Source organism: Pseudonaja textilis, chromosome 16 (assembly GCF_049901715.1).
Source record: "Pseudonaja textilis isolate UNSWEBS1 chromosome 16, rPseTex1.2, whole genome shotgun sequence".
Lineage (NCBI taxonomy): Eukaryota > Metazoa > Chordata > Lepidosauria > Squamata > Elapidae > Pseudonaja > Pseudonaja textilis.
The window spans coordinates 6,511,226-6,524,596 of record NC_142005.1 but is presented as its reverse complement, the minus strand read 5'-3'; the positions used below and the strand labels follow the sequence as shown (position 1 = coordinate 6,524,596).

Sequence of the window (13,371 nt, the reverse complement as noted above, 5' to 3'; positions counted from 1 at the left end):
CCCCTCCACCAAAAAAATTCTTCTGTTCTTTAGACTATCCAAACCCAAATCCTGCAGCTGTTCTTCGCATGTTTGGATCTCCAGGCCTTCGATCACCTTAGTTGCTCTTCTCTGCACTTTTTCCAAGGTCTCAATGTCTTTTTTTTTGTAGTGGGGGGCAAAACTGGCTGCTGTGTTCCAGGTGTGGCCTTACTAAAGGATTTAGGAAGCGGGACTAAATACTTCACGTAATCTTGATTCTCTGCTTTTGTTGATGTGCAACCCAGGATTGTATTTCTTTTAGAGATAAGAAGGAACACTGGCGGGGGATTTTCTTCCACGTCTTCCTCAGCTTTGAAGCTGGAAGAGTGGCTGAACCAGGACGTTGGGGTCCCGTTTGGGCCTGTGGGGTGGAGATTCTGCCCCTCCCACCCACCCACCCCCCGAAATCCCCTTCCCCGCTATTGATCCAAATCCTGAGCAGACCGAGGACTTCCTGGGGAAAGGAGGGTCAAAGAGAGGAAGCGTAACGAAGGGCTTCTATTGACAAGAATTGGGGGAGCAGGGGAAAAAGGGGGGGGTCCGAAGGGGCAGCGGGGGACGCCGAGGGTCTCGGCCCAGCAGGCTGGAAGAGGGCCGGCTGCAAGCGGATTACTTGGCAGTCGAGACGGGAGGAACCGGTTCCTTTGTGGCGTCCAAGATGTCCGAGGGTGGTTTGACTTTAGAGGAGGTGGGGTCTTCCTCCGGAATTGGGGGTGCTTCTGCCGCAGACACTCTTCATGCCTGGCTCTGTGGGTACGGGGGGAAGGAGGGTCACAAAAACATTCCTCCAGCGCTACCACTTGAAGAGACCCCCACCCCCACCACATCACCAGCAATTGCCTTTATCTGATGCCTTCTGGCAGGGCTGGCCTACAACTCCCAGAATCCTCTGCCAGCAGGGCTGACTGTGGAGGGATAAGTGATGAGTGGGGTTATCAGGACTCCTAGAGGGCCCCTTCCCCTGCAGGACCTCAGTCAGAGGTGCCCCCCGCGATGAGGGTGTAGTAAGAAAGTGTCTTATGGATTACAATCGATCGGGTGCCAATGCTGAGGGGGCTGGGGAAGGGGAGGGGAGGGGGGAAGGAAGGAGAAGAAGGGAAGGGAAAGGGAGGGAAGGAAAGGGAAGGAAGGAAAGGAGCGGAAGGAGAGGGGAGGAGGGGAGAGGGAGGAAGGAAGGAGAGAAAAAAGGAAAGAGAAGAAGGGAAGGGAAACGGAGGGAAGGAAAGGAGAGGGAGGAGGGGAAGGAAGGAAGGAAGGAGAGAAAAAGGAAAGAGAAGAAGGGAAGGGAAAGGGAGGGAAGGAAGGACAGAAGAAAGGAAGGAAGGAAGGAAGGAGCAGGAAGGGAGGAGAGGAGAGGAAGGAAGGAGAGAAAAAGGAAAGAGAAGAAGGGAAGGGAAAGGGAGGGAAGGAAGGAAAGAAGAAAGGAAGGAAGGAGCAGGAAGGGAGGAGAGGAAGGAAGGAGAGGAAGGAAGGAGAAGAAGGGAAGGGAAAGGGAGGGAAAGAAAGAGAAGGAAGGAGAAGGGAGGAGGGAGAGGGAGGAAGGACAGAAGAAAGGAAGGAAGGAGCAGAAGGGGAGGGGAGGAGAGGAGAGGAAGGAAGGAAGGAGAGAAAAAGGAAAGAGAAGAAGGGAAGGGAAAGGGAAGGAAGGAAGGAAGAAAGGAAGGAAGGAGCAGGAAGGGAGGAGAGGAGAGGAAGGAAGGAAGGAGAAGGAAGGAAAGGAGCGGAAGGAGAAGGGAGGAGGGGAGGGAGGAAGGATAGAAGAAAGGAAGGAAGGAGCAGAAGGGGAGGAGAGGAGAGGAAGGAAGGAAGGAGAGAAAAAAAGGAAAGAGAAGAAGGGAAGGGAAAGGGGGGGAAGGAAGGAAAGAAGAAAGGAAGGAAGGAGCAGGAGGGGAGTGGGGAAGAGGAGAAGGGAGGGAGGAAAGGAAGGAAAGAAGAAAAGAAGGAAAGGAAAGAAGGAAAAAGGAAAGAGCAGAAGGGAAGGGGGGAAGGGAAGGGGAAGCAGAAGGATGGAAGTAAGGAAATAATATGGAAAGGAAAGGAAAAGATAAAAGGGAAAAGGAAATGGAATTGAAGTGCCATCTTTTGCCACTGCAACTTTTTCTCAGCTCGATGCTCATGAAATCCATCTTTGCCTAGGTTAATTTTTTTTCCTTTTTTTTTCTATTTTAATCTTTCCTATAAAATAAAAATTGGGGGGAAAAAATGCATGCATACCTGGCTTGCTCCTTTGCCTTAGCAAGGGCCTGGTTGATCATGCGGTCCCTCTCGTCCATGAAGCTTGTGTGAAGTTTTGCGACCTGCCTGGACGGAAAATGGAAGACTGTTCAGAGGCCGAGACGAAACTGGAGAGGCGGGGATATTATGCAGCATGGAGAAAGGCAGAATTCCCACATTTGGGAATTTGAGAGAGAGAGAGAGAGAGAGAGAGATCCCCTGCCTTCCCTCCATCACCCATTGGACAGCCACTTGTCTGAAGTGGTAGAGGGTCTCCAGCTTCAGCAGCGGGCTGGGCTAGATAGAAGACCTCCAAGGTCCCTTCCAATTCTTTTCTTCCTTCCTTCCCTCCTTTCTCTTTCTTTTTCCTTCCTTCCTTCCTTCCCTTTCTCTTTCTTCCTTTCTCTTTCTTTTGCCTTCCTTCCTTCTTCCTTTCTTTTCTTCCTTCCTTTCTCTTTTTTCTTCCTTTCCTTCCTTCCTTTCTTTTTCCTTCCTTCCTTCCCTTTCTCTTTCTTTTTCCTTCCTTCCTTTCTTCTTCCTTTCTTTTCTTCCTTCCATTCTTTCTTCTTCCTTTCCTTCCTTCCTCTTTTTCCTTTCTTCCTTCCTTTCCTTCTTTCCTTTCTCTTTCTTGTTCCTTCCTTCCTTCCTTCTTCCTTCCTTTCCTTCCTTCCTTTCTCTTCCTTCCTTTCCTTCCTTCCTTTCTTCTTCCTTTCTTTCCTTCCTTCCTTTCTCTTTCTTCTTCCCTTCCTTCCTTCCTTTCTCTTTCCTCTTCCTCTCCTTCCTTTCTTCTTCCTTCCTTTCCTTCCTTCCTCTTTCTTCTTCCTTCCTTCCCTTCCTTTCTGTTTCTTCTTCCCTTCCTTCCTTTCTCTTTCTTCTTCCTTCCTTTCCTTCCTTCCTCTTTCTTCTTCCTTTCTTTACTTCCTCCTCCCAGAAAAGAAGCTTTCAAAGAAGAGATTGGACAACCATTTGTCTGAAGTGGCATACAGTCTCCAGCCTGAGCAGAGGGGTTGGACTAGAAGACCTCCAAAGTCCCTTCCCGCTCTGTTATCCTGGTTTTTGTTTCTTTTTTAACTTTCCAGAGAAGGAGGGAAGGAGATGCTTTCTCCACCCTCCTTTCTCCTCCTCTGGGCTGCTCTGTTCTCTTATCAGATGCCTGCCCAGGCTTCGAATCTTCTTTCCTCCGTCTCCCAAGGTCACTCGCCCACGTTACGCCAACCAAGAGTGCTGCGCGCTGGCAGATGGAAAAAGCTGGCTCGAGCGAGCACCGATTGCTGGCGTCAAGCACGCACTCACCCAGCTGTTGGGGGGGGGGGGTGACAATTAGGATCATTTGCAATGTGTGTGTTTGTTTTTTCCCAGGGCGGGGAGGGCATGTCAGCGGGCCGGTTTCCCCATCTTGTGGTTCCCCAGCGTGTAAGATTTGATTCCATATGTTTCCTCCCCGCTCCCTTTTAAGCACTCATCACTTCCTTCGGGCTTAAGTGGAGTGTTTAATTGCCCGAGATTTGATTAAAGGCCGTTCCTGATTAATCTTTCCCTGGTCACAGCTGGCTAATGAGGCGGAGGATTAGAATAAAGAACCAGACGATGGGTAGTAGCGACGCTTGGCAAGCCGCCGTGCCCGGGGAGGAGAAATTCAGCAAAGGAGGAAGGGAAGGCTGGGGAAGATGCTGGCTGAAAGAAATGCTGACGGAGCCCGTGAGAGCTTCGTGGACCTTTAAAAGAAGCTGATCCGTGTCCCTCAAAAGCCATTTTCATTTTTCGCCCTAGATCAGGAGCTGTTCAAACTTGGCCGCTTGAAGGCCTGTGGACTTCAACTCCCAGAATTCTCCAGACAACAAGTCACATGTCGCCTTAATAATTCGGGGCAGGGGTGTCCAATCTTGGAAGCTTTAAGACGGAAGGAAAGAAGGAAGGATATGAAATGAACAGGAAGGAAGGAAATGAAATGAACAGGAAGGAAGGAAGGAAGGAAGGAAGGAAGGAAGGAAGGAAGGAAGGAAGGAAGGAAGGAGAAAGCAATAGACATATATGGAAGGATAGAAGAAAGAGGAAGCATTTAGTGAGGAAGGAAGGAAGGAAGGAAGGAAGGAAGGAAGGAAATGAAATGAACAGGAAGGAAGTGAAATGAACAGGAAGGAAGGAAGGAAATGAAACGAACAGGAAGGAAGAAAATGAAACAAACAGGAAGGAAGGAAATGAAATGAAAAGGAAGGAAGGAAGAAGGAAGGAAGGAGAAAGCAATAGACATATATGGAAGGATAGAAGAAAGAGGAAGCATTTAGTGAGGAAGGAAGGAAGGAAGGAAGGAAGGAAGGAAGGAAGGAAGGAAGGAAGGAAATGAAATGAACAGGAAGGAAGGAAATGAAATGAACAGGAAGGAAGGAAGGAAGGAAGGAAGGAAGGAAGGAAGGAAGGAAGGAAGGAAGGACAATAGATTTATATCCCACTTCACAGTGCTTTACAGCCCTCTCTAAGGTGATTAAGGTCAGCTGATTGTCCTCAACAATCTGGGTCCTCATTTTACCCACCCCAGAAGGACAGAAGGCTGAGACAACCTTGAGCCAATCAGGATCGAACTGCTGGCAGTGAGCAGTTAGCCTGCAAGGAACCATACCTGTATGATATGAAGTGAACCAAGAGGCTCCCAGACATGATCAGCAAACAGTACATTGCGATCCTCAGGTTGCGTCGGTGCCTCCTCTTGAACTTCTGGTCTGAATACCACTCCGGAGGCATTGGGTGGAATTCCTGCCAGTAGGCATCGTCCCCATAGGAGCCTGAACTTCTGGGGGGAGGAAGAGGGAAGAGAACATCATGGATGAGAAGCAGGGGAGGGAAAGAGGACCTGGAGGTCATACAGAGGAAGGGTCTCCAACCTTGGCCACTTGAAGACTTGTGGACTTCAGCTCCCAGAATTCCTCAGCCAGTGAAGCTTAGTTTTCTTCTATTGTATTTTTTTTCCTATTCTATTCTTTCATTCTTCATTCTATTCTGTTCTTTCTTCGTTTTCTTCTATTCTATCCTTTTTTCTATTCTCTTTTATTCTTAGTTTTATTCTATCCTTTTTTCTATTGTATTGTATTTTCTTCCATTCTGTTCTGTTCTGTTCTGTTCTGTTCTGTTCTGTTCTGTTCTATTCTATTCTATTCTATTCTTTATTCTCTCCTCTCCTCTCCTATTCATTTTACATATGAACCCCTATCCACTATCAAGTCCCCCCCCTTTTTTTTTCCAGGGCTGTTGCAACTTCGAATGGCCACTAAACATAGCTTTTACCCAAGTGCTGTGATCAGGTTAAATGCAGAGTTATGAATCTGGTGGTCTTAACATATATATATATATATATATATCCTGGTTGTACAGTTTTTAACTGTTATTTGTTTTAATTTGTTTTACATTGTTATTTGTATATGTCTTTTGGTGTTGTTCAGTTGTGTGTTGTGAAAGAGCACCTTATTTCGTTGTTCTCAGGTTTCTGAGTACAATGACAATAAATCTATCTATCTATCTATCTATCTATCTATCTATCTATCTATCTATCTATCTATCTATCTATCTATCTATCTACCTACCTACCTACCTACCTACCTATCTCTGTATCTATCTTTATCTATCTTTATCTATCTATCTACCTACCTACCTACCTACCTATCTCTGTATCTATCTTTGTCTGTCTGTCTATCTATCTATCTATCTATCTATCTATCTATCTACCTACCTATCTCTATCTATCTATCTATCTATCTATCTATCTATCTATCTATCTATCTATCTATCTATCTATCTATGTCTGTCTATCTATCTATCTATCTGTCTGTCTATCTATCTATCTATCCATCCTATCATCTATCTATTATCTCTCTCTCTCTCTCTCTCTCTCTCTATCTATCTATCTATCTATCTATCTATCTATCTATCTATCTACCTACCTACCTACCTATCTATCTACCACTAAACGAACGGTTGTAAGTCCAGGTCTCCCTGCCCTGCACTGACTTCCTGCTTTTACTTACGCTCCGGTTGACTGGAAGCCCTTGGAATTAAAAGAGTCTTCAGCTGGACGTCTGCGGGCCTTCTGGTTCCTTGGCTGCCGATGGATATGAGGATCACTGAAGGGGTCTTGGGCCGAGCCTCGGTGGGCTTTCTGGATGCTTTGCTGGGCATCGTAATCGCGGCGGCTTTTCTCTTTGCTCAAGATGTTGTAGGCCTCGTTCAGCTTCACAAACTGGCCGTGCAGCTCTGGGTTGGTGGGGTTGCTGTCAGGATGGAGCTGCACATGGGGGGGGAAAAAGTAGGCGGGCGGGGGGAATCTTAAAACCTGTCATGCCCCTGTGGGAGTCTGAATCCGAGGAGGAAGACGAACAGCTGACAGGGAGTGAGAATGTGGCTCCGTTGGCTGCGGAGGAAACGCAGGGAAGAATGGAGAAGGGAGCAACGTGGTTTGCATGGCTTACGGGGGAGGAAAGGGCCCTGATTCCCTTCATTAGCCACAGCCTGGGAATGAGAGTTTAAAAGAGATGCAAGCTGAGAGCGGCATCTGCTAGGAGCAAACGTGACTTTATCCTGTGTTGTCTTTGCTTATCTGTATTCCTGGCATCCTCCCAACCATGTTGAATTACTGCCATTCCTTCACCTCTGGAATTCCTGCTCCTGCCCTGCCAAACCAATTACCTCATTTTGCCTTGATTGGACTTATAGTTACAGTTTTTGTTTGAGCACGTTTTGGACTTGATTCTCTGCAGCCAAAGGCTGTTCCTGGGAGAGTTTTTCTCCAGCCCAGAAGGTAACCAGGACATTGGGGGCAAAGTTGGAGCTAATAAAGGGACTCCTATTGATTAACTGACTGTGTTGCCTTTGTGCCAGGCCCCAGGTCATCACAAAACCAGTAAGTCTCAACCTTGCAGAATAACCTCGCCGAATAAGAGTGGGAAGAGACCTTGGAGGTCTTCTAGTCCAGCCCTCTGCTCCAGCAGGAGGCCCTGTACCATTTTGATCGATATATCGATCAGAGTAGAACTGGACGTAAGGACAGTGTTCCAATCAACGCACCCACGGAAAGGAGAACTCCGAGGCAGGCAGATTCTTCGAAAGGACAATTGATCGGCTAAATAAATATTGGCACCAGCAGGGAAAACCGAACTCTGAAAGTTCCCACGGTTTTCACCTGGCTTGAAAAGGGGAAGTTTTCACCCGTTCCCCCAAAGTCGTCTGATTGGACATCGCATTGTCCAATCGAGGCGCCGGCTGGTGGCTTAGTTACTTCGCTCCTCCTCTCCTCAGCCACCTGTCAGAATGACCTTGGTTCCCACGGGTTAGATTAGATTAGATGAACAGATTTTGGAAGGGACCTTGTAGGTCATCTAGTCCAACCCCCCCCACCCACCCTCCCAAGCAGGAGACACTACACTGTTTCTGACACATGGCAGCCCAGGCTCTTCTTGAAAGCCTCCAGGGATGAAGCTCCCACAACTTCCGAAGGCAACTTCTGTTCCATGGGTGGATGGTTCTCCCTGTCAGTAAATCTCTCCTTATTTCCAGGTTGAATCTCTCCTTGGTCAGTTTCGATTTCGGGCTCTATTTTGGTCGTACATCAAGGACTGCCCGGATTCCGCTTGTTTCCGAAAAGGCAGAGAAAGGCATTCTCCTTGATTTAAAAAAACCTGTTCCGCTCCCCTTCAGCTTTGCGTCCAAATCATCATTTAATTAACCGTAGGGAGGATTTATTAGCGCCTCAACCCAGCGGGGAACGTTATAGTTAAACAGGGATGTTTAATTTCATGTTGCGGGGAAGCTGCGTGCACCAGCAAGGGAAAATGCAAACCACCTCGGCTTCCGAATCCTCCCACCGTCTACAGGAGGTCCTCGACTTATGACAGTTCGTTTAGTGACTGACCGAAGTTACAACGGCACAGAAAAAAAGGAAGCATTTTTCACACCACTGGTGACCATTGGGGCCTCCCCAAAGGGTCATCAGTGATTTTCATTGGGACACTTTGCCCCTGACTCACACTTATGACAAATTATATAACAAGCACTAAACAAAGGGGGGACTTACAATCATTTTTCACACTTGTGACCATTGCAGCATTTCTCCTCCCCGTCCCAAAATTCAGACACCGGGCAGTTGATTCATATTCACGACGGTCGCAGCATCCTGGGGCTCACGTGATTTCCTCCCCCACCAGCAGAGTCCATGGGGAAGCCGGGTTCACTTAATGACCGCGGGACTGATTTAAACAAACTGCAGCGGCTCCTTCGCCGAACAAATGGGACACAAGGAATTGTCAGAATGGGACAAAACTCACGTTAAGCCAGGTGTCAACTAAAAAGATACTCTCGGAGCAGCGCGGCGGTCTAGCAATGAAGCTGATCGCCTTGGGGGTGAGCCTCCATGCAGAAAACCCAACCAAACCTGGGGGGGGGGGGAACGGTTTTGCAACCCTAAGTTCTATACCTGCAATAAATTTGTTTTCTTTTGGGAGGTTGTGCAGGTCACCGTGCAGGAAGTGAGGGGGGATGAATGTCAACTAAAAAAAAAAAATTACTTTTTAGCTGCCAGAAAAAGGGAGTGAGGGGAAAACAAGTCCTTCCTTAAATGCCTAGATATCAACTCAGCAGCCCAAAGTTGTCAGAGCATAAGAAGGTTACTGGAGAGCAGGATGGAGATGGAGGTGTCCCATTGGAGAAGTCACATCCGGGGTGGGGGGGAAGACCAGGGTCAAGGGGGAAATAAATGTATGATGTAATTTAGTATCAGCTGCGTCCAGCTTACGCCAACATGGCCGCTCCTAATAAAATCGATTTCCTTTTCTCTGAGGTGCGGCTAGAGACTTTCAATTTGAATGAGGATGGATTTGTTGGAGCCCCTGACACCAGGTAAGGGCTGGGCTCGATCGTGGTTGTAAGTTGAGGACTGTCTGTATTAAACTGCCCGGCAGTTAAAGGCCGGAGCAACAGGAAATTAACATCCTTCTATTTTAAAGTGAAAAAATCGGCACGCCAAATTTTAAACTTCCTTTATTTCCTTAGTCTATGCTTTCTCGCTGGTCTGCAGTTCCTGCTTTGGCGGAGCGATGCTTTCTTTGCTGGGTGAAGAGATCTGGTTAATGGGTAGTCCTCCACTTATGACCACAAAGGAGCCCGAAATTTCTGTTGCTAAGCGAGTGTCAACCCATAAAATATTTCTCTGGTCTTTTAGAGTTGCCAGCGAAAAGGGAGGGGGGAGGTGTGTGGCAGCTTTGCAAAACCGAAAGCGCATTCCATAAATAGTTTTTCAAAGATAGTAACTAGGTGACTGAAGTTTCTGACTGGCAAAATTCTAACTGGAGAGCCTGATTGATGACTCTGGGCTATGGAGGTGTCCCATTGGAGAATAGGAATTACGATACACCCGGGGGGGTGGGGGGGAAAACCAGGGTGACAATGAATGATGTGTCTCAGAGTCGGCTACATCCAGGCAGTGCCAGACACGTGCCCAATAAATCTTCTTTAAGTTTTGGAAATTTGGCTCGAGACTCGTGATTTAAATGGGGTCAAGTGCCAGAATCCTGACAGGGAGACATTTGTGAAGGGAGTTTTGCCCCATTTTATTGCCACAGTTGTTAAGGGAGTCGCTGCCGTTAAGTTTTAAGTTAGCGTGGTTGTTAAGTAAATCTGGCTTCCCCGTGGCTTGTCCGAAGGCTGGAAAAGTGGGATCACGCGACCTGAAACAGGGCTGCGACCGTCATAAGTATGACTCAACTGCCAGGCGTCTGAATTTTGATCACGTCACCATGGGGGGATGCTGCAACGACCGGTCGTAAGTGTGAAAAACGATCATAAGTCCCTTTCTTGGTGCCGTGATAATTCACCAGCATGAAAAACGGCCAGTAAATGGACTGCTGTAAGCCGAGGACTACCTGAAAAGAGAGATTGTGCTATCAAAAATATGAACTTCAAAACGGTGGGGCTTGGTTTGGGTTACGCCCCCCCTCAACCTAAGTTTTGAGTTAAGGCAAAATAAACAGAATTGTTGTCTGCAGGCCCTGTACAATGATTCAACATACACTGGGGGGGAAAAGGATTTATTCTTATCCTATTTTGGGATTTTTTTAAAAAAACCTTTATCTTATACGTTAAACATGCTTCTTTTCGGACGAACAGATTGCGAAGCTTGGCTGAGTTTCCAGCAAACGGCTGAATTGACTTGTTCGATTCTGGAGGGAACAATATTTACTTTATAAAAGGACTGGAATGCTTTGTAGAGGTTTTGCTGAGAATCAATAAAAGCGAACTGCTGATTTAGGGATTTATTGATGAAAGGGGCTTGTTGATAGGAAGAAAGGAATGGTGATATGCAGTACGGGAGGGTAGAGATAGCAATTGCTGTGTGTCGGTGCTGTGGAGATGATTGGAAGTTGCTTTTTAGATATTTTTTATTTTATTTTATTTTTCTTATTCTCTACTCTGTTTTTAACCCTTTTATCGTTTTTCTCTTTTGCTGTTTCTTCTATATTTCTGTAGTTTTGAAGGTAAGGCACCAAACTAGAAAGTGGGAGACGGGGAGTTCTAGTCCCGCCAGAGATACGAAAGCCTGCTGGGTGACTTTGAGCCAATCACCAGGAAACGGGGAGTTCTAGCATGCCTTATGCAAGAAAGCCAATTGGGGGAATTTACACCAATCACCAGGAGACTGTGAGTTCTAGTCTTGCCTTACACATGAAAACTGATTGGGCAAATTTACCTTAATCACCAGGAAATGGGGAGCTCTACCTGCCTTATGCATGAAAGCCGATTGGGGGAATTTACACCAATCACCGGGAGACTGTGAGTTCTAGCATGCTTTACGCAAGAAAGCTGATTGGGGGAATTTGTGTCAATCACCAGGAAATGGGGAGTTTGTAGTCCCTCCTTAGGCAGGAAAGCCAATTGGGTGACTTTGGACCAATCACCAGGAGACTGTGAGTTCTAGCATGCCTTATGCATGAAAGCCGATTGGGCGAATTTGCGCCAATCACCAGGAGACTGTGAGTTCTAGTCTTGCCTTAAGCATGAAAACCAACTGGGTGACTATGGGCCAATGACCAGGAGACTGTGAGTTCTAGTCCCACTTTAGGCATGAAAGCAAACTGGGTGACATTGACTCATTTCCTCTCTCTCTCAGCCCAACCCACCTCACACGGTTGTTGTTGTGGGGAAAAGAGAAGGGAGACAGGCGTGCCTGATATTTTTGCCGCCTTGAAGAAATAATACACCAGATCAAGTAAATGAGCTATAGAGGTGCATTCGCAGAACCTGCTAAACTAAAACAAGTGAAAATGGAATCAACTCAATGCGCTGTTATGAACCCAGCAACGTGGGGAGTCTATGATTCAGTCTATTGTGCAAAGAGCATTGTGCGAACGTAGCCGTTCCGCTGAGTTTGCAATTCCGTCTACTGTGCCAAGCGTGTTTTGTGAACCCGGCAGCTGTGGCGAGTTTGCGATTCGGTGTATTGTGGGAGGCTTAGAAAAAAAATGGTAAATGGACAAACTGGCCTTTGTGCCTTATGCAGACACTAACACTGGGAGCTTGTTTCCCGAGCTGTGCCTTGCATGGAGGCAGTGTGAAACTCACGCAACAGCCCCATCGATTGTGCAATATTTAGCTCGTCCTTCCCCGATTGCCAACATTGTGCCTGACCCAAGAGAGAAATAATTCGGAATTCGGGCAAGAGAGGAACTGTGTGCCTCTCCTTGAGAGCCCAGAGTTAAAAATCAAGTTGGAGAAGGTGGGCCAAAAAGAGAGGTGGAAGAGGAGGAAGGGAAGAGAAGAAGAAGAGGAGGAGGGGAGGAGAAGGTGAAAAGAGAAGATGGAGAAGAGGAGGAGGAGAAGGAGGAGAAGGGGAGGAGAGGAAGAGGAGGAGGATGGGAGGAAGAGGCAAGAAGAGAAGAGGAAGAAGAGGAAAAAAAGAGGATGGGAGGAGGAGGTGAGAAGATGGAAAAGAAGTGGGAGAGAAGGAGAAGAAGATGAGGAGAGAAGAAAGAGAGAACAGAAAAAGGAGAGGAGGAGGAGAAGAGAAGGGGAAGGAAAAACAAGACATATTTAAAAACTGGCTGGAGAAGTTTCATCACCAACCATCTGATCCAGTTTATTGCCTAAGAAAAGGATCCTTGGTTAACTCAACATCTTTCTACAAAGGGCCAAAAGAGAGATTTGAGTGGGCAGACTGTCAACTCTTCTCTGGGTGGCCCTTAGAGACCAGCGAATGGCAGCAAGGAATGGTGGCAAAGGTTTTGCCTAGAAGAGATTCAACAAAAGGCCACGAGGAGTAAAAGTGGTTGATTCCACCAAGTTAACACCCACTGGGGCAGAGGTCAGCATATTTTTAATTATTAAACTAATAAGCCAACCATCTCGCCTTCGGGAGTCTCTAGGTAGCTTACGACTGTTGTGGCTCGCCAGTGGAGCTGGCAACAGGCTCAGACAGTGAGGAGGTTGGGTAGGAATGTGGGCCGGTCCTGGAGTCGGGGGAAGGTTCTGATGAGGACTCTGCATCGGAGGCAGGGATGGGGCCAGGGCCTTCTGACAGTTATCATCTGCCTTCGGAGTCGGAGATCAGTGGGGCAGAAAAACAGCTGGAGCCCGTTCCCAGTGTGCTCATGCACAGAGCTGCCAGAGGAAGGGAACAGCTAAGGAACAAGGGTCGTCTTGGGAGTAAAGCCACAAGGGGGAGGGTGAATGGCCCCTCCTCTAGAGTATAAAGGAGGAGCAAAAGGGGAGTAGGACTTTGCAGGAAACAATTAGTTCATTCTGGCATGCTTGCCGAGTATTACGGTGTCTGAAAGATAGAGGCCTGGCCCCTTTCTAAGCCTGATAAAGGTTTGTAATTGGGAACTATCTTGGAAGACTGTCGGCCAGGACGTTGTTGGAGAGGAAATTCACTGTAAATCAAATCAAAGGGATTTATCGGGAGGAGGACTCAACTTCGTGCTGCTGGGTTCGAACAACAAAAAGGTAAAAGACAACAACTACATAAAACAAAATATTAAGCTAGTAAACCATAGAATGAGATAAGAAATGTTGAGGGAGAACAGTGAGAATAATTCATTGTGCGTGCTCCGTCACTGGAGGTTTTCAAGAAGAGACAGGACAGCCCTTTGACTCAAATGATAC

At 47.2% G+C, this 13,371-nt stretch overlaps 1 protein-coding gene across 1 annotated transcript in view; it reads right to left on the bottom strand.

The window, feature by feature from the left end:
* Positions 1 to 505: 505 nt before the first annotated feature.
* Positions 506 to 13,371, bottom strand: part of DNAJC4 (DnaJ heat shock protein family (Hsp40) member C4) — a 17,861-nt gene continuing 4,995 nt past the window's right edge. The window contains 5 exon segments of the mRNA XM_087913874.1: positions 506 to 734; positions 737 to 768; positions 2,236 to 2,322; positions 4,853 to 5,023; positions 6,252 to 6,508. Of these exon segments, the coding sequence (XP_087770000.1) occupies positions 631 to 734; positions 737 to 768; positions 2,236 to 2,322; positions 4,853 to 5,023; positions 6,252 to 6,508 (651 nt within the window). The 3' untranslated portion in view covers positions 506 to 630.